Source organism: Athene noctua, chromosome 3 (genome assembly GCF_965140245.1).
Source record: "Athene noctua chromosome 3, bAthNoc1.hap1.1, whole genome shotgun sequence".
Classification (NCBI taxonomy): Eukaryota; Metazoa; Chordata; class Aves; order Strigiformes; family Strigidae; genus Athene; species Athene noctua.
This window is the reverse complement of record NC_134039.1, coordinates 11,517,145-11,537,981: the sequence shown is the minus strand read 5'-3', so window position 1 is coordinate 11,537,981 and position 20,837 is coordinate 11,517,145. Positions and strand designations below refer to the sequence as shown.

The 20,837-nt window shown below is 38.4% G+C and overlaps 1 protein-coding gene across 1 annotated transcript in view; it reads right to left on the bottom strand.

Moving 5' to 3' along the window:
- Positions 1 to 836: 836 nt before the first annotated feature.
- WASHC3 (WASH complex subunit 3) overlaps positions 837 to 20,837 on the bottom strand; it is a 42,763-nt gene continuing 22,762 nt past the window's right edge. Inside the window, exon 7 of the mRNA XM_074901971.1 lies at positions 837 to 951. Within this exon, the coding sequence (XP_074758072.1) occupies positions 933 to 951 (19 nt within the window). The 3' untranslated portion in view covers positions 837 to 932. The remainder of the gene's footprint in view (positions 952 to 20,837) is intronic.

The following is a 20,837-nucleotide window of genomic DNA, read 5'->3' as shown; positions in this document are numbered from 1 at the left end:
GGTCTTGCGTGTACAGATTCACTACCTCCATTTAGTGTATTAACCACTTGGCTATCAGTCAGGTTCTCTGAAAATTACATTTGCTGTGGTCTATCACAGTTTATCCAGAAATATTGATGATTTTCAGTTGCTAATTTTCAATGAGATAAAGCAAGTGTATGTTTTGGAGAGTGATGTTTTAAGACTAGTAATCTGTTGACATTTTCTTTTATGTGTACTTTAAACTATTAAATTCAGCTGTTTCACAACTTAAGGAGTCCATGTTTTCTTTATAAGTTCTTCCAAATAAAAATAGTAAAAATATTTTTCAGTGTCATATTTGCTTTTCACAGTATTCAGGTTATCTTGCACAGGTTTATAGTTACAAACATGTTAAAAATCAAATCTAGTACTGACTAAATGCAAGACTTATGTCTTGCTGATTAGGTATACGTGCCTTCAAGTGGAGATGAGAAATACTCAGAAGAAAATGTATACTAACCACTAAAAGTGTCATCCTGTTAGTTTGAAGGACATGTTAAGAAAAGACCGTATTTCTTAATTCATTGTGTATTGTTTGTTTATTGCTTTTTACTCCTAGCTTTCTTAAACGAAAGAATAAGGAGCTTGAAGTTATTTCAAATTCTATCAGATTTCAGCTCATCAATTTACTAAACCCTTTACATGGATAAAACAAATTATGTTAACTTGAAGTTTAGCCTTAACAAATAGTGTGTTTTTCCAGTGAATCCAAGTACACTTAAACAGGAAAAGAATAATTTGTATTGTTCTGATTTAGGCAGGAAATCACCAGAATAAATTTCACAAGTTTCAAGTCGAGAGAACACAAAGAAAACATTAAATCATCATCCCAATACAAAGCACCTCAGTTCACGCTTACTTAATCTCTTAGTACTCTGTCCTCAGAAGAATCATATCCAGCTTGCCAACCTTTACAGTGCGTACAGTCTCCTAAAGAGAAAAAAAAAAAATTTTTTTTCAGATGAAGTGGCAGAATCAAGATAATCTTGTTTATTGAAATCAATATGTTCATTCAAGTACTAAAAAATACTGAATGAAGTCCTTCACATTTTTTCTGAGCTTTATCATGGTCTGTTTTATATGAGTTGCATTCATGACCAGAAGAATGTGTCACTAACAGTTAGCCTTTGATTTAATTTTTTAGGCCAAAAATGTCGACATGCATCAACATGCAGATGGAGACAATGGATTATTACATTTTCATTTGTGCAGTGAACAACTATTGTAAACACTGATTATTCTCTGTCTCCAGGCTGCTTTTTCGTCAAGATCCTAATTATTTTTTTCAACTAAAATATGAGTTGACAAGTTGCAAGCAATTGAAAAAAAAATTATTCTAGCAAGGTATACCATTTTAGCAATTTGACTCTTGTTAAATAATGCCATTAATTTTTTTACAATCAAGTGATCTCTACAGGTTAGTACAGATGTCACAGTACACTTCTGTTGCTTTGCAACAGGCCCTTTTTTTCTGTATTTTCACATTTCTTATCAACAAGAAAGAGCTATTTTTTCTTGGGACCTATGCTAGAAATATTTTCACCTTCTACTCCTGTTTGAGTGATGTTTATTTGTCAGCCCATTGTGCGTGATTGAGAAACTTTTGCATGAACTACAGTAAATCACATGACAGTTACTGTTATTTTTAGTGATTATGCTAAATCATTTCTCTACCCCTTCTAAAAGTGCAAAGTCTCATCTTTCTAGGTTGTGCAGCTTGATCTGCTTATGAAATAGTACCATTGTGGTGTCTATCACAGTTCCGAATCACCTAAGAATGAGACTCAATCGACTCAAAATACCTAAACCCCACTTTGTCTTAGGACACTGTTACTCTCTCTGATCTTCTCTCCCATGTGTGCTCAGCGATCACCATATATCACACCTTTGTTTTTTCTCAAAAGGTATTCTAAATTATTATTTCTGATTTGCTCTGCGTACTGTCTTATCTGTGACAGCAGTGTACGCTTGACAGTGGTATAATGATCTTGATGGCAAGAGGTTTATTTTCTGGCAGTGGTACTAGTTGCAAAAATTTCAGCTGGAGGGATTATGGTAACATATGTCAGTAAATTTTGAACATTTCAGTATGAAGTTTGTAAAGACATTCAAGAGCTTGGTATTTTAAACTGCTCTGTAAACACAGAGTCTTAGTCTCAATACTGACACCACATTTTCACAAGCCTTCAGGTTTTGGAGGGTCTGCTTGAAGACTTCAGAGTGTTTGGGGTTGTTGAGCTTGTCCTAGTGATTTACAATGTCCACTACAAATATTCTCTCTGGAAGAAGCTGGAAGAGCTCTTCTCCTCCAAGAAATGGTGAAAGGCAGTATGGTGCTTGGATTTTAAGAAGGGGTAAAAGTTCATTTCCTTGGAAGATGAGCTAATGTCCCTTTATTTGGGAGAAATTTGATATAATGTAAGGAAGTTGCATTATATCAAGGAATTTGATATAATGTAAGGAAGATTTCTGTAGCTTTGACTTAAACTATCACAGCTGGGTCTGTCTTTCACTGCATTTATGTGGTGCCCATGTGGTCCATACATGCATACACCAACAGTATTGGCATGATGAAGCTTGACAGTGGTTAGAGTCCTGCATGTTGCTGTAATACACATAAATTATAATAATTGCTGTATTTTATAAAAAAACAGAAGTGATTTTATGAGCTTTGGCTATGTTTTCTAATCAGTACTGTAATGCAGAAAGAGTATTTCTCACATTTTGAACAGAAAATAGGCAACTTCCACATTTGGTATCTGTATTTTTCAGTGTACACAATAGATGGCACTAGTAGACTACATGATCAGGGTTTATTTTCCATGTTCAGGCTGGAAAGTACAATAGTGTTGTAGGTAGCTTTAACTGTTTTTAATAGTCATCTGGAGACCCAGTTAAATGTTTTGTTTTATTACGCCTTTGTGGAAAACAAGTCAGATCTAAGTTTCCTTGCCATCCCTTCTTGCCTTAATCTAAGTAAATATGTTTTGCTACTGCAACATGTAGTTTCTTAGCAACTTCAATATTCAAATTAATTTGTCTAAATCAAAGGAACCACTTGCTGTAGTTAGCGCTGGCGCAAGCTGCGATTCAGCTGTCATTATTAAGACGCTTCCCTTGGGAAGTTTTTCCTACCCTATTACAAAGATACATTCTACTCAGTAGCTTCAATAGACTTCTGTCAGTTTGCAGTGGAGCATCAGAAGACAATATAGACCTTATTTTCATGAAACAATAAAAAAAGAACAAGATTTTAATATTTCAAAATTGTAGCCATTCTGCACAAAGAAACAGTGATGTGTCAGGTTGTAAAAAAACCCCAAACATTCAAATGCAGCTGCTGTATCTATTTAAAATCTGCTTTTGTTTACATATAATAAGTCTGTTTTCACTTATTTCCTTGCCTAACTAAATACTTGGATAGCATTTTTGCATGTATTTTGCGAAGTGTAGCAATAATGCAGGCCTCTGAATATCTATTATTTTACCTGGAATTATACAAGCTTAGTGCTCTTAGTCTTAAATAAACCACACCGAGCATAGATATTCCTCTAAAATCTCTCATCAAATGTTGCATGGATTTTTAAAAAATAAATATAGAAAGTGCTTTAACAAAGTATGAACTCTTTGTTACTGATAGACATCTTTAACACGGTTGAACCTTCTTACTCCACCACATGGCTCCTCTCCCAACACACATATTCATTGTAATGCACTGTAAGTGGAAGGTATATTGGCAAAAGTAGAAAACATGTAAAAAGTCGATAGATTAAAGTTAATTTTAAAGGTCTTATGGAAGACTAGGGAAATTCTAACCAGGAAATAAGGAAATAACACTGGTAATGAGATACAATGAGTGCCATAGCTTTTATCTTTGTGCATAAAGGCTTGTTTTTATCTTTGTTTATTTTAGCTAGAATCTGGAACTTTTTATTTTATGTTTGTCTATGGGTGACTGGATGATGTAATTCTTGAGGAATACTATAATTCAAAGGAATTTTTTGTTCAAATCAACCAGCTTCCCCCTTAAACATCTAATGCGTAGATAGTTCAAAAACTTTGACTATGATGCAGTCAAATTATCTGAAACAAGGGCTTATGCAGCTAGCCGTTGTTATATCCCAGATTTTATAGGCTGGCTCTGTTTTTTCTAGTAATCTGTGCTAGATTTAATTCATACAGGTGATCTGGGAAAGTCAAAACCTATTATTTTGGAGTTAGCATAAATATTGTTTTATACAATTGCCTCTTGCACAGAATAGTTTTTCATAGTAAAATAATCTGTGGGGGTTTTACCTTAAAAAAAGTTATAAATAGAATTTTGTACAGATTTGAACTTTCAGTAGGTTTACACCTAAAATCTTGTCTTCACTGCTTAGAACTGAGTTTGACCATAGCTCTTGATTTTAAGGTAAAAAATGTAATGTTCAAAAACTGCTGATGAAATATTACTCTGTTCTTATAGACAGCTATTTAATCTTTGAAGATCCAAATTCAATAGGAGGTAAGAAACTTCACTTGAAGGAAAAGTGATCTTCTTACCTTTATTGAACTAAAATCAGATGACAAGCCTTTTACTGGCTTTAATTGTTAGTATTTCTTGCTCTGCTCAGCAAGTGCATATATTGTTCATAGGGACTGGGGTTGTTTCCTGGGTAGCTTCTGGAGTTTGTAGAATAACCTCAGGGATTAATCTGGAAAATAAGTTATTTCTCTGTAAGCAGTTTGAAGGAGATGTCTGTTCTGCTCTTGCTCCTTAAGCCCAACTTGTTTTCTTATCGAAGAAATGGAGTGTTCAAAGCTAAATGTTTAGCTTTAAGTCTTAGTATCAGAACCAATACCATAGCTTGCAAAAGGATATAGTTTTGATTAAGCCTCTAATAACATTTCATTTGAAATTCAGTGCAAAAGTAATCGTGTATAAAGATCATGGCACTGTGGCAAGATCTGAGAAGTCCCCAGGTAGCTGTAACAGTCAGAAGCAAGGGAGGAATCAGGAGCCAGGCTTCAGCAAGCACTCTTTTTCTCAGGAGTGTGGAAGCTTTCCACTGGCATGACTTCCTCTCGGTTTTGGGGGCACACAGACGGTGCCATTTCTTATTTCTCCCTTTGTCCTCTGTCCTTCTGTGTTACCTAATACTCAACTCATACACATTCTGTTGGCAAACAGCTCTCCTAGTATGTTAGTATTAGGATGTGGTTTCTATGATTCTGTTCCAGAAATCATCTTTCTTCATGACAGTCAACAAATTAGCCTTATTTTCCTCCATTTTGTGGTCTCAATCTGATGTCTGGGGAATTTAAACGTATGCAGGTAGTAAGTCATGGGTGCTCTCTGACCTGACTGCCAACTAAAATCAACTCTCAACTGAGATCCTGCCTACAGCTGGCGTAGCTGGTTAGCTTAGAAGTGTTTAAACCAAATATTTGGGGTAATTATAGTATTATAGCAGATTTTAAAGGGTGATTGCCAGTGCTGTCAAAGGGTGAAGCTGACATTTTTTCAGTACCCCTCCTTGCCAAACAGCTTTAAAATTTGAATATTATTATTGTATTAGCATAGCTTTTTATTCTTGAACTGAATTTAAAACATGCTTACTGTTTAGGGTAGGCAATACAAAATCCCTATTGCTACTTTCCTGGAATTTCAACCGAAAGGAATGGTACAACATTATATAATCAGATTTTTTAAAAATCAACTTGCAGTTTTACATGGCATCTTGTGTCTGCTCATGGCAGCCAGAAATGAGTGTTGCCATTGAAAACAGAGAGTCATGGCAGTATATTCACTCCAAAAATACCTTCTGGTTGCAAAAATATTTAACAATGTTAGGACTAAAAAGGAGTGAGAGGAAACTAAAGAAAGACAGGGTTGGAAACTGTTCATTACACTGTCAGATAAAAATTCAATATGGAAAAATGCACAAACAGACAAATAGAAAACAATTTCTAGAGTAAAAATGCAGTCTTAGAGACCACTGAGATTTCTTGAGTAGGGGTTGAAGGACGAAAGGGGGTTGACTCTCAAACGACTCAGTTAAATTCGCTGAGCAGGAAGCGCTGTGCATCAAGCATTCAGCTCAGGACTGGGGACAGATAAGTCTCTCCCATATTTCTAGAAAGAAGAGAAACACTGCCTTTGTGCATACCTCTGGGTTTTGGATAAACAGAAATCTCGGAAACCAAAATCCTAGCAATATCATGCATGGGTTATTGAAAGCATCCCGTAAATCATGGTAGCAGTTAAATGGCATAGCAAAACGGGAATTAGTGGTCTCTCAAGTTTCTTCAAGGGGAGCTGGAGATGGGTCATCAGCTGGAATACTATATTATGTAACCTTATGACGGAATTAGCAGTTCCCCTGCATTTTTGTCAGTTACTCTTAAGACGTGCAGACTCAGAAACAGGTCTAAAATTTAGAAGCTGATAGAACAGGTAAGAAAGAGGAGAATGCCCATATAAGTAAAGAGGGAAGGAAAAGGTAGGACTACAGGGGTTTGCCTAAAAGCCTGTGGAAATGAACATGCCGCTTGTCCCTGGCCTCAGTGAAGTAAAGAAAACCAGAAAGAACTCTTTATTAACCTGTAATGAATATACAATCAATTACATTAAATGACAGCACATTACATAGAGGGAGCAGAAAGCACTTTTTTCCAGTTTCCAGATACTAAGGATTGATACCTTGGTAGGTTTCTTTGGAGCAAAGTTGTATCGTAACTGCAGTCACAGGACCTGGAGAAGAGTGGATCAGTCAGAGCTAGGAGGACTTCTCCAGTCTGTGGATTTTCAGTGTAGAATTTGGGATAACAAGAGACTGTGCTTGCTTGTAAAGGTCCCCATGTAGCTTCTGGCAGGAAGACACCAGCTTGTTTGGCAGTCCCATAGGGAACACAGGAGAGTTCTTTGCCAGCAAAATGACAAAACTAGGAGAGAAACAGAGCCTCTGAAATGAAACACTGAAGAATGAGCTACACAGGAAAGATGTTTGTGGTGATCTGCTCCTGTCTCCAGCGCCATGTGGGAGACTGAAAAGGGTGTCACTGTGGGTGCAAGAAGGGTTAGCTTGATTGTGATGGGTTCTCCACTCCCAGCAGCTGAAAATACATGTTTGAAATACATCTTGTGGAGTCAGTGCACAGAATCTTTCACATCACAAGATGGGAAAATGGAAACCTCAGTCAGGAGCCCCATGCTCATCACTGAAAATTAAACAAAACAAACCAAAACCAAAACCAAACCACTACAAAACAGGAAAGAAATTGGAAACAAAACAGATACAGAACTACAAACCTCTGGCGAGCCTAATGGACCGGTACTGATCTGGGGAGGAGGAAAGGGAAGGGAAGGGAACTATGCTGATGCAACCGAAGAGCCACAAGGTAAATGTCCACCCATCAAATAATATGTAACGAAGTCTTAAAACATCTGTTGTCAATCAGAAGGAGGATGGAGACTCCAGCAGAAAAGGGCGGAGATGGCTTTTCTTACCTGTGTTTATACTGAGCTGCATTCGGATCAATCAAATGTGCTGTTGTGCTTCATCCAACCAAACCTATGGAATTAATTCTCCTAAATAACTCTGCACAGGGGGTAGTTCTATTAGTCTACTGCTAAACCTCTCTTTACCATAAAATATTGCTAATCTGAACTCACTCCTTAACATAGCTTTGTTGCTTCCCTGATAATTTCTTTTTGGGCTATTGTGAATTGTCAGTATCATTTTCTTTAAACAAGGGAACACATTATTCTGAAAGTGCCAAACAACATCTTTATAATTATCATGAAGTCTCCTATAGAGAGTTTCCTGTTAACTTTCAGTGTTTTGAAGAAAATTCTTTTGAAGGCTTTTGTAGGCTCTTGTCCAACATATCTGGGGAGTCTGTTTTCAACATCTAGTTTTACTCTTTAACGTTTATTTATGGCCACTTTAGTGACTTTAACTTCCTTGGATTTTAATATTTTTTTTTTAACCAACTTAATCATCTCAGATTTGCAGAAATTTGAACAGAGACCAGCTGATTCACTAGTAATTAAAGTATAATCACAAAACTTGTTCTTAAAACAACTTCATTTACAGCTTGTGTTCTTCTTTCCAATGCTGTGCATGAACAGGCACACAGAGCTAGCTTTGTTTCCGCCATGTACAGCTACACCAGAACTGTGCAGGGTGCAAACAGGAAGCTATAGAGGCTGAAGTTTACAGCAGATATTGTAAACAGGACATAAATTCCCGTGCAAGTTCCTTTCAGCAAACCTAACCATTTTTATCACCTTTTTCCCCAAGTAATTTTTTACTTTGCTTTCAAACCTGCTTCTTTGTAAAGGATACCAGTTGGTGTCCTCTTTCCCCCACCCGCTTAGCTACCACCCCTTATCAGAACTGCAATTTAAGATCCTAGAACAAACTGGAATAATTTAGGCTTATGTTATTTCCTGGCTGCTTATAAAGGTCAGAGTAGCTGGCTACTACTTGTATCTACATTTACAGTGATGGGAGGAAACGCTTTTGTAATGAATCCTCTTAAATTTGAAATACAAATCCAATCACATTCTGAAATGTCCATTCCCTTGAGATCATTTCATGTTTGCTGCTGATTTTGATTCTCCACGTTGTTCATGGTGATTCTGCAGGTGCATTGTAAACTAGCTTCCCTCTGCCATTCAACTCCATGCATAACACACTGCTTTGTATACAGCTCATTATTTCCCAACATCTACTTGTAAATAGGGACAGTACTGTTTCAAATAAAGCAGAAATTACTAAGTCCATCATACTACTTCCCAGGTAGCCTTAAGACTGTGTGTTTCTGCAGATCATACTGCAGCTGACATCTGGCATGCCACACAGAAAGAGAGGATTCTTTGCCTAATGGTTGAAATGTTCTCAATCAGTAAATACTTAAACAAAGCTGAAAATTGGCAGAATATGAGGGGTCTCCTGTTAAGTAGGACATCTGCCTGTAGGATATTCCAAAAGAAGGCCCCAGGAAGGAAAATTATGAAGTGAGAAATTGTTTGTGTTAAGGCTAAAGTGTTCAAAAAACAAGTATTGTTATTAGATCTGAATTAGCTCCTCTGATGTTCCATCAAACCTTATTAGCCTTCTTTTAGCAAAAAGCTGGGGCTGTTGCTTAACTTTTTGGAACGAGCCATGAATTCCATTGTTTTTCAGAGGCTGTGGTTTGATTCCCAGAACCAAAATGAATCTGATTCTTGAGCTGGCATATACCTTTAAAGCATTCCTAGATCAGGGCTCTGAAAAGAAAGGCTTTGGTTTCAAAACCTCTTCCATATTAATGGGTTCCTTATGGGTGATAAAGGTGCAATTATGACAAATGAAGAATCAGACTGAGCAGTGGGCTATGCAGCAGTCACCCTTTTCAGATTCATTGGAGAGAAGGGGGAGAGACTGGGGGTACTTAAATTTGGCCTCAGGAGGAAAATGAGATCTCCTAACCATGCTACATGGTAGCTGCTGTGTTAGGAAGGCTGTTTACGAGAGGACTCATTCAACACCATCAAAAACCTTTTTCCATGGAATCTTTCCATGCCACTTGGATTTAAATCACATTCTGTTCCTGTCACACTTATCTGCTCAATGTTAACTACCTTGAAAAGGCCTTCAAAAGCCATTAGCAGAAAAAAAAAAACCCACCCTGCTTATTATTTTTGGTTGACAGTGACTTATGAGTCAGGTAAATAGCAGTGGTTACCACTTTTATCTACCGACTATTGAAATACTCAGTGCACACATTACTGGTGGGGCTGGTCTGTGTAATTGCTGCTTCCTGTTTGTCATCACCTGTCCAGCAGTTGAATACATTTACTAGATTTTGTCCTTCTCAGTTCTACAAATACATGCTTAGTTGAGCCTAGGAATGTTGGAATGACTGGCCATGCACTGCTGTGAAACAACAAATGAAAATGAGCTTCTTCTGAAAAGAATTATCTGTACTATACGACGTAACATTAAGGGTATCACAGAGACCAGGTTGGATGGTACCATGTGCCCTGGGTTATCCATCTTGACATGCTGTGTTAATTAGCAGATTACAACTGGCACTACATTTATCATCATTTTCAATCTCTTATCCAGAAATGGTGCTTCATGTAAAGAAAGACTGATAAAAATGCATTAATTTGCAAGAGAACTCAGAGCCAAAGCTAACATAGGTTTTGTGTTCCATTTACACTTTGCCAAAAACTACAGGCTTCACAGAAGAGCTTGCTGATACCTTTATGGCAACAGTGTTGAAATGCCCAGCAGACTTGGCAGGCTAAGTTTTTAACATTCATAAGGCTGCAGATGTAGAAGTCTTGGACAGCTGTCTTCACCAGTCCAATCTGCATATGTGACCTCATCTTTGACCTGGCTGTTGGGATCGTGTAAAAAAAAAATATCTTACCTCATTAGGTAGCAATCAGAACTATCTAAATGTGATCTGGATCATGCATCCAGATTCAACAATAAGGACTGCTGGATGAAAAGTTTCAAATGTATCTTTTGCATAACATCCTTTAAATGACGGATACTCCTTCATCTCATGTCATCTAATCAGTAGATGTTTGTCTTGGTTTTCATGAAGCAGTTGTTTTCTCCCTTTTTTTCTGGTATCAGTCCTGTATTCAAAATTATTCTATGATAGATGGGGACATAAAACTAGAGAACAGATAGCCAAAAATCAAGTGTTCATCAGATATGAAGGCAAAAATGAACTCCCGAGACTTATGCTGTGATTATATTAGATTAGGAAAATTCTTTTATGTGCCTGGACCAAAGATGCTAGATCCTGTCTTCTGGAGCTATTCAGGACAGCAAGGCTTCGATATTCATGTGGAAGAAACCCTTGAAGGCTGCTAAGCACATGGGCTTCAATGCACTTGCCTTTTTTCAGGAGGGGATCCCAAAGAGTACAGCAGCATTTTTCTCTTACCCAGCACATAAGCTTTCTTGCTGTGCAGATTCATGAGGCACAGGGTGTCATCTGTGAAAGGAGTAAGTAACAAACACCTTCCTTCAGAAAACAGATCTTCCAGTCTTACTGCATAAGGATGGAAGAAGCAACAAAGAAATCCTCCCTGGCTATGTTACATGTAACCTAATACCATTCAGTACCAAACCTTTTGTTGCAGCAAGTCACAGAGAAGCAAAGAAAGATAGGTGACAAACTTTTCTTATGGAAATCTACAGCCTTGGTCATCTGAATTCAATTAGAATAGAATAGAAAAGTACTATATTATTATTATTATTATTATTATTATTATTATTAATTATTAAAGCCAAGGAAAGTTTTCCCTGGGAATGAGGGAATTTGGTATAATACCACTATCCTTAACTATCTATACATCAGGCTACACCTCATGAAATGGAAGAGGAAAGCTGTCTTTACAGGAATTACTCTGGGCTTCTTGAACAACAAATGGCAACAGTCTGGCCAGGAAAGTCCATTCATTCTGGAAGAATACACCTAAAACCAAGAACTTAAAAAAGAAGTATTTCTTTCTTTTCTGGAGGCAGGCCAATCAAATGAAGAAAATCAAACTGTAAACTCCATGAACTTTGTATGATGCTGAGATTTGTTTATTTATAACAAAATTGAGAAAAAAGAGGAAGGAGCACCTGTCTTGTAACATGAACTTTAAAGTGTAAAATAAATATGAAGCTAAGAAGCACTCAGGCCCAGGAATCCAAAATAAAGTTTGTTCAAAACGTGAGCAGAGGCACAGCTGTCACAATGCTGACTTAGCATTCTTCAGGTTTCAAAGGAAAGTCAAGTCCATCAGTATTTCCATATCCAAGTAAATCGATACCTAGCTTTAGCTGCAGACACTGCACCCATTCACACCCCTTCATCAGGGAAACAACCAGAATGCCAGTTGTCCTTGGACACACCCATAAAAAAAACCCAAACAAAACAAAATGTGAGTAATTGCACAGTGATATCCTATTGCTGCCTTTCATATAGAAGACAAATTGGGGCTATAAGTTGTCATAATTTCAGTTACAGTTTGGAAAAGTGATTCCCAAGCAGATTTTGTGGACCACTAGATATCCACAGCAATCCTCAGAACCACTGATGCTCCAGGTTCCTGGCAGACAAAATCTGAAGGTTGGCAATAGTTCATTGCTTTAACTTTTTAAAATTATTACTGATTTGGAATAATTCTTCTCTCGATTTTTTTTTTTTTTTTTTTTTTTTTCCAGAAAAACAAATTCTTTCTGCAGTCATTTAGGTATTACACCGAGTTTGGTCTACATCATGTAGTTTAGGAAGTGTATTTTTTGGTCCTTACTATGGAATTGGCTATTGCAAATTGCCTGAAGGAAATTTAGAAATAAGACAAGTTTTTCAAGGGCGATTAATGTCTACCTGGAGAAAACAGGCTTTATTTTGCACTGTTTACATATTTTCTTTTTAAAAATGGGTGAAAGTTTACATAGTGTGTTTCCAAAATGTTAGTGTGCTGACAGATCAGTAAATATAAAAGTTGAAACCAAATGGGAATTTGAGTAATTCACTCCATTTGACTGGGAAGAGAATTTTCTCTCTGAATACTTGCCTTTTTCAAGTTAGAGGGCGGTGGGGCTATTTTCTGAAGCTTTGCCAGCACATGGAGGAGGACAGGTGTTTCCAAGTCTGGTCAGGCTGACAGTGGCGGGAAGGATGGAACCATGATACATTTACTTTATCTTAGTTCACCAAAACAAGGTTTCAGCTGCGGTTTTAAAGAAGCAGAAAACACCAATGGCTGGCAGCAGCAGCTGATGAGAACCAGAGAAGAGGGCAGCCCGCTATGAGACAGATGGAGGGCTGTGTCAGTTTGTCTCCAGTGAGCTCCTATAGAGGTGCTGGGACAGACACCTGCAGGCTCCCTGCTGGCAGAAAGCTTTGTGCCATTTGTGAAAGCTGAGCACAAGGGGGGCAAAATCCCAAATAAGGGCCATTGAGGTACACCATGAAGAAAAAGCCAGTCTTCTTTACTGCTGCCATCATCCTAACTTCAGTTTGTTGCTCTGATAATCTTGACACGCAGGGGAATATTTCTCCTATAACCTCCCACTCTTGTTCCTGCTTGCTTAGTTTTCCATGTCCTGCTGACAATGCTTAGCTTGGTTAAGTAGCACAGTTCTGCTGTAAATCTCAGGTACGGCTCTTTTCTCAGCAAGTTAGACCGAATGGCAGCTAAAACTGGCAACTCCCTGCAGCCTGCCTCCAGGAGGACTCCAACTTTTCCTGCCTTTGGTGGATCAAAATCAGTGGGAGGCAATTATTGTTATTTTTAGCAGAAAGCAGAGTGCAGGAACCATAAACTGGCTGGAAAGGTCCGAAATGTGGAAAATCTGGAATTATACAAAGGCTTGTTTTCAGTCCTCATTTATTATCATAAAGCAGCAAAATCTGATTCTGTTCTTATCGCTAAAGTTTTCTTACTACCTAGTCCATCACATTTCTGTTGGCACATCTAAACACTGGTGTCCTTGATTCCAGGTTTATATCTGTAATTCAAACAGTAATGAAGGAATGCAGATATTTTAAATATTGAATTAGTCTGGATTGAATGTAGTTTTCGAGCACTTTAAAAGAAGCAATAAAGCAACAACAAAAGAAAAAAAAAACCTTTCAAATTTCACTTTCTGTGCTAAGGTGATTTACTCTCTTCCATTCCACTCCCCTCAGTCACCCTGTCCTTTTTACTCTAGTATTTGTATTACCACTTTGAGAATAAGTTCCTTATGATTTTGCTTTGTGGAAAACTATGTGCCAGTTTTAAAGCTTCTACAGTAAGTTTGTATTTATGAGTCATTTGTACCAAAACCAGACACTTTTGGAAATGAATGCTGCCAGGTCAGGACATCTGAGGAAAACAAAACTGAAAATTTAACATTAAATCTTTTTAAAGTTCCTTACAATGATCTGACAGCAGAAAAGCTCCTGCCTCTCGTAATATTTAGAATTTAATATTTTTTCACATATTGCCTAACTGTATTGAAGGAGTCAGATGTGATAATTGCTATTAGGTAGCATGTCTGTGCTTTTGCTATGGTTTAAGCATTATTATACTTGCTATTTTAAAACAGGTGATGCTGAGCGAATTTTTGAAGCAGTCACTCTTTGGCCACATGTACACATGTGCTGATGTAGGACAAAGGTTTTCTCAATGGGAGCTCATACTTTCTGCTCTACACATACCTATTGGGGACCTTAAAGAACTTTTATCATGCTGATCTAAGTTGCTCTCTTTCTGTATTGTGATGATGAGTATATGATCAGAGCAAGTAATGTCGAAAACCAAAAAGTTTATACACTGTTACATAGATCCCCCTTTTGCTTGGGTCTTTCTCTCCCATGTGTAAAAATCTTCTGTGTAGACAACAAAGGAATGAACACAATGCTCAGTAGAACATTGTCAACCAGAAATGACTTCTAGCACGCAATTCAAGCCATCCTTTTGCAAGTACTAGTCTTTTTACTGGAAGTATGATAGGGAAATTAATAAGCAGACGTTAGAGATCTGTTAATGAAGACTAGAAAGACTTATGGCTTTTCAAATAGGCAAAACCACATAACATGATATTTCCTGCTTACAGGTTTTAAATATGAGACAAAGTATGGGCTCTCTTGATCATTCAGTTACTCTTTGGTAATAAAATGCTTCTGAATTACGTAGGAATTTATTAAAAATCTATATATGTAGAACAAATAGAAATCTCTCCAGTCCTGTTTTTGAATTTAAGACAGGATTGGGAGGCAAAAGAAAGCCAAAACTTCTCACAGTGTAACGTAAAAAGGACAAAATACATTGTATCTTCATTAAGGCAGTCTTAAGCAGCTTTACACAAATATTTCTAACTGACAATTTGTAATATTCCAAAGGGAGTGTGACAAAAATAATTGTTTTAAAGTTTCATACAAATCAATTATACCTCCTTCCAAGTACTATGAAGTCTTTCAAAACCAGAAAACTGGTTAAAAAATGTTCTTTCCAGATCTTTCCATTAAATCTTTCAAATATTCACTTTGTCAGATAAATTGAACTTACTTGCTGAACACAAATTATCTACACAGACATAGACGAACATCTTTGCATTTGTACAATTTAAGCTACTGCTCCCCTAGAGCTCAAACGAATGACATGGAGTCACACTGGATGTTGGTTTACTAGATCGCTTCTTTGTTTGTGTGTTTTGTTTTTAGGGAAAAACTAACCTTTAGTATCTCAGTGATTCCATGTAACCAATTAGAGAAAACTTGCTACCATATGGGACATATGTCACAACTTCTGTGTTTTATTATGTTCTACTATCTCTTTTTTCTCGTTAGGAATCCAAGTCACTAACCACGTTAGATGGAAAAAAAGACAAGTTTACTGAAAGCTGCAACTGAGTTTTGACTCAGAGGAAATGCAGTTCTAACTCATTTCCTCAAGTGCCTGCCTATATATTTGGGGAGGGCCAAGATACACAATTTATACCATTCAGGCATTCTCCATTCAAAGTGGGATGCAATTTTCTTTAATCCTAGATTTGCCCAGTTTTCCACTTTGCCAGCCAAAAAAAACGTGTTTAGAGAATACGTTATAGGTGCCTGTGGCAACTGGGTATGTTTATCAGGGCATCTGTTGTTGCACCTTTTACTGCTCTGTCAGAAAACTATTTCCTTTTATTACAATTGGAGTTTTCAGTTTTCTTTCAAGAAACCCCTCCAATATTCAGAGAGCCTTTTGGTGTGTGCTATTAATGCCAAAAAATGAAGTTTTACCAGACTTCTTCCCAACATCTAATTTATATGCACCACTGCTTATTTTTTATTAGGTGTTATTTGGTATCTTTTCCACACTATTCCTCCCCACACAAGAAGAATGAGTCAACCCTTTTCTCTTAGTCTCTGATGCTTATATGTATTAAAATTTCAAGCCAGAACTGGGCTTTGCAACCATCATGTGTTTTTTCCCATAAACATGCAAGCTGTAAATCGTCAGCTTTAAAGCTACGTGTGCAACAGTACAATCTGAGCCTCCTCTGCAAATGTACTGCCATTTGTGTTTTAATTTTGCAATTATGGTCGGTATTTCCCTAGGGAGAGTCCCATTTCATTATCTTTCCTGGTCAGTGGTGCAGGGCAGCCGTTACTTTCATGGTTTTTGGACACGGTGCTCTGATGCTTTTAAGATGAGTGGAGCTCAACAAAAAATGTTGCAGCAAAAATGGCCAGGGAAATCCCTGCTGTGGGCTGCTGTGCAGGTCCTGCATCCCTCCTGCTCCGGTGTGTTGTGGTGCTGTGCCAGGCTGGGTGCTACCATGGGCACTGTCCTCACTCGGCACAAGGGCGAAATGAGCTAGTGAAGATTTTACTGAAAGTTTTAAAGCTCTGGTAGGGCTGGACCTCACTGGGAGGAGAGAGATGATTGGGAAGGCCAGTCTTGGAGCTCTTTGAGAAAACCCGCAGATCTGATTGTCTAACTTGACGTCAGACTTTCCTCCACACTACGAACATGCTTGGTGATGACCAGACTGTGTAATGACCAGTGTGCTTGTCTCTGGACCTGATCCTGAATTGCAAACGCAACCTCACCTCAAACCTGTCTCATCACTACAGACTATCAAAAAAATCAATCACATCCTGGGCTGCACCAAAAGAAGTGTGGTCAGCAGGTTGAGGGAGATGATTCTCCCCCTCTACTCTGCTCTCAGGAGACCCCACCTGGAGTACTGTGTCCAGCTGTGGGGCCCCCAACATAAGAAGGACATGGACCTGCTTGAGTGGGTCCAGAAGATGATCATGAAGATGATCAGGGGCTGGAGCACTTTCCCTATGAGGACAGGCTGAGAGAGTTGGGGCTGTCCAGCCTGGAGAAGGCTCTGGGGAGACCTTATAGCGGCCTTCCAGTACTTTAAGGGGCTACAGGAAAGATGGGGAGGGACTCTTGATCAGGGAGTGTAGGGATAGAATGAAAGGTGATGGTTTTAAACTGAAAGCGGGTAGATTTAGATTAGATATGAGGAAGACATTTTTTTACTGTGAGGGCACTGGCACAGGTTGCCCAGAGGGGCTGTGGCTGCCCCCTCCCTGGAAGGTTCAAGGCCAGGTTGGACGGGGCTTTGAGCAACCTGGGCTAGTGGAAGGTGTCCCTGCCCATGGCAGGGGGGTTGGGACTAGATTATCTTTAAGGTCCCTTCCAACCTAAAAGATTCTATGATTCTATGAAAATTGACTCAAGCTGCTGCAACCAGCTCAGATTCACCATCACAGTGTAAGACAGCAGGTAGGCATTTCAAGTGACATCTTGACCAATCATACTCAGAGTTGACATACTTTTGGGAAATAAAAATGAATGCTCTGGTTTAGATAGCTAAATATTATTTCTGCTATTGCCATGGGATTGTTTATGCAAATGAATGTCATGCAGAAAGGGTTTAGAAGCAATGAAAAATATAACAGTCAAGACAATAGTTGAAGTGAAAGGGACTCTTAAGTCAGACTCCTTAACTTTAGCTTTTGTTTAAGCTCAGTGACCAATTTAATTACGGGGAAAAGAAAGCCTTTGTTAAAGATTTAATCCTTTGTCTTTCACTGAAAAAGTTTGTGCATAGAACATACAAAAACCGTAGAGCAACACTGAGAAATACTAGCACTGGTGTTCCATATATTTGCAGTTCACATGTAAGTATGTCATCTTGGCAGTAAAATGGGGCTGAGAGTGCTTATGGCAGCTGTAACTTTCCCCACCCCATGTACCAGGGAACCAAAAACTGGAGACATCCCTTCTGGAAAATTAAATATTTTCAAACCCACATTTTTCTCTGTTCTGTTCAGCAAATTGGGGGTGGGGTGGTGGTGGTGGTGGTGTGCGTGTGTTTGGTTTTTGTTGTCGTTGTTGTTCTTGTTTTTCTTCCTTCCTTCTTTCACATGCAGCACAGACCATTTACAAAGAGAACTACAGGTGGCTTCCTGAGAGTAATGATCCAGGAGAAGAGGAAAGGGACAGCAGCTGCCTTAGGATGTTTTCTATTTACAGATCCTAACCAAGAGGTTTCTGTTCCCTCTCATGCAACTTTACAAAACTGTCTTGAAAACAACAACCAAGCCACAAAATTCTTCAGCTACTGCTTTTCCAACATTACTATGAAGTAATTCAGATATTGCACACCCTAGTGTTTAGGGGTTTGGGGCCTTTTTTCACTTGTGTTTTGTTAAAGAATGATTTTTGTAAGGCTGACCTAATGTATTTGTGATTTCCCTCTGGGACTCTTGAATGGAAATGCTAGGGAGGAGAAAAGCTTTTATGTGGCTTTGCCTTCCCCATTTCTTCTTTGCTGATCTAGAACCATCTGATCTTGGCTTGTGCCTAAAGGCAAATACATCAGAGCTGTAACCACGGTGTAATGGTTTCAGTGATTTTACAGAAGGAGGTTTCATCACAATGTTCCCCCTGCTTCTCAAATCTTGAGTAACAAAGAATCATAAACCAAAGAAAAAAACACTTTAGAGAAAGGTGGGGAGAAGCCAGGAAATGGTTTGTGACAGCAGGAATTAGGAGAACTTACTTGAAATTAGGAATGGTAATGTGTACTGCTATCACTCCATGACTTAATCAACTTCAACAACAAGCCTGAATATTTTTAAAAGGCCCTTGGGACAGCAGAAAAGAGAATTTCTGATCTCTGAAAACACCGAAGAAGTTTTTACCATTTTTTTTCCATCAAATTACCAGCTGATATGGTTAAAAACAAAATCTGCCATCATATATTTTGTTAATTCTTTGGTTTTTCAGAAAAAGAGGATAACTTGTAGACGAAAACCTTATGTAGGTCACTAAGGTTGCATAAAATACTGTGTAAATGCTGTCATAAAACCAAACAAAGCAAAATTATTCTGCCGTAAATAACATGTGGTTACCATTTGTTTACAATTAAGTCCAGCTATCAAAACAAGCTAAACATTTTGATAAATGGTTCACAGCCATTTTGTAAAGAACACAGATTAGGGGAGGTATATCTAACATCTGCTCTTCTAGTGTCAGCAGTACTGCTGAACCTCAGCTCCCTCTGCCTGGGCAATATGCAAGCTCCCAGGGCGCTCGGGGGTCAGGCTACATCGGCTCATTGTATATGTGTCTCACTGCACTGTCCACTGATGAGCTGATTCCACTGAAGCTATCCTAATATTTTAAAAGAAAAGAAAGAAATGCAGCGAATTCCCTCTTCATTTCATTTAATTCTTTATGAAAGGATTTATAAAGAAGAGTGGGAGTTGAGGTTGACAACACATCATTTTCTTAGTACACAAATGACTTAAGATCAGCAATTGTAATTTGTCTGGAGGACAAACACAGAAATATTTTGCACTAAAGAGCCGTTGGAAGTGATGTGCAGAGGGGGAATGTCTGGTTGTCTGTGGAGGCTGAAGGGAGGCTTGCTTCAAAGCCAAGTTTCAAATATCATCTGTTTTCACTATAACACTATGTAACAAAACAAGCCTCAGTAAAATTTTCATTTAAGTGGGAGAGAATTTAATTGTTTTGCTTTTTTTCATTGTCATCTCTCCTCTAATTCAGAAAGATGTTTGAAGGAATTTTGTTTGCCTGCATCTTGGACATAAAGAATGTGCACTGCTCGGGAACAGATGAAGTGTTGCAAATTGGAACTAAAAATGTAAACCTGTTGGGAAGTTAGGAGCGTGTATGTGAGAATGTGTAGATGTGGATGCATTTTTTGTGAAGTGAAAGAGTTAATACAATAAAAACTTTCAAAATCTAAGCATAAAGAGTCTGTCCATTACCAAGTTAGCCATTAACGAATGCTTTTTTCTCCCCTGTTCACTCTGATTTCATATGTAGGCTAGAGAAAAAGAGATCAAGCAAAACTATTAAGTGAAGACTGGCACTAAAGAGAATCTGCTATGCAAACCTAAAATCAGAAAGACTGTCTATCTTCTAGCTAGGGATGAAGTGTATGTGTTCTTTGAGAAAAGACATAAACCTTCATCTATGGACAACTGCTTGCAACTGACAGCCATGAAACCTGGAAGGGATGAGCAAAATGACTGCTGATCATAAGTTTCTCTCTTATGGCAGGGTGATACTCTTGGCAGGTGATTCCTGTGTGATAAGGACCCTCACACAATAAGGATGCATACTGAAAAATGGCCAAAATACGGCATTCAAAGTTGCATGGCTAGTACCTGAAATGATTGTGTGACATTAATTGTGGCTATAGCTTGATTGTGTGCTCAGTGTGTGAATAAAATGGTATTAAAGATGCCCAACAGAGACATTCTAAAAGCTAACAAAAAATATATCATAACCCCTTTTAAAAAAGGAAAAAGGAAGCCTTCTCAGGGGAAGGTGAGGCTCATGGATCATGAAGTCAGGTTATTGGGTCAGCAGAGACCCTGTTGTATATAGTCTGGCAAACCCCACTACTGAAGAACATCCATTACTTATCACACTGCCTCTGTGAAGGCATCTGATGAAAGAATCCAGTGTCAAATACTTGGGCAAGATTGAGCAATTCAGTCCCCGGGAGAGGGGAGATTAGCAACACAACTGCGCAGCAGCCAGCTGGGGCCTGACGCTGGGTAGCTGTTCTTTGTGCTGCTGGTGGCTGTGGCTCATAGTAACACCTGGAAATCCCGTGGAGGGCAACAGCATGTAATGGAGCAGAGGGACGGATGCCCAGGAGAGGCAGGTCCTGGAAAAAACAGCTAGTGCAGTGTACACTGATATGTGTGACAATATAGACACAATAATTGAAATGGAAAAAATGTCCAGAACAGGAGAAAGACAAGTTCAGTTATACAACCCACTCTGTTTA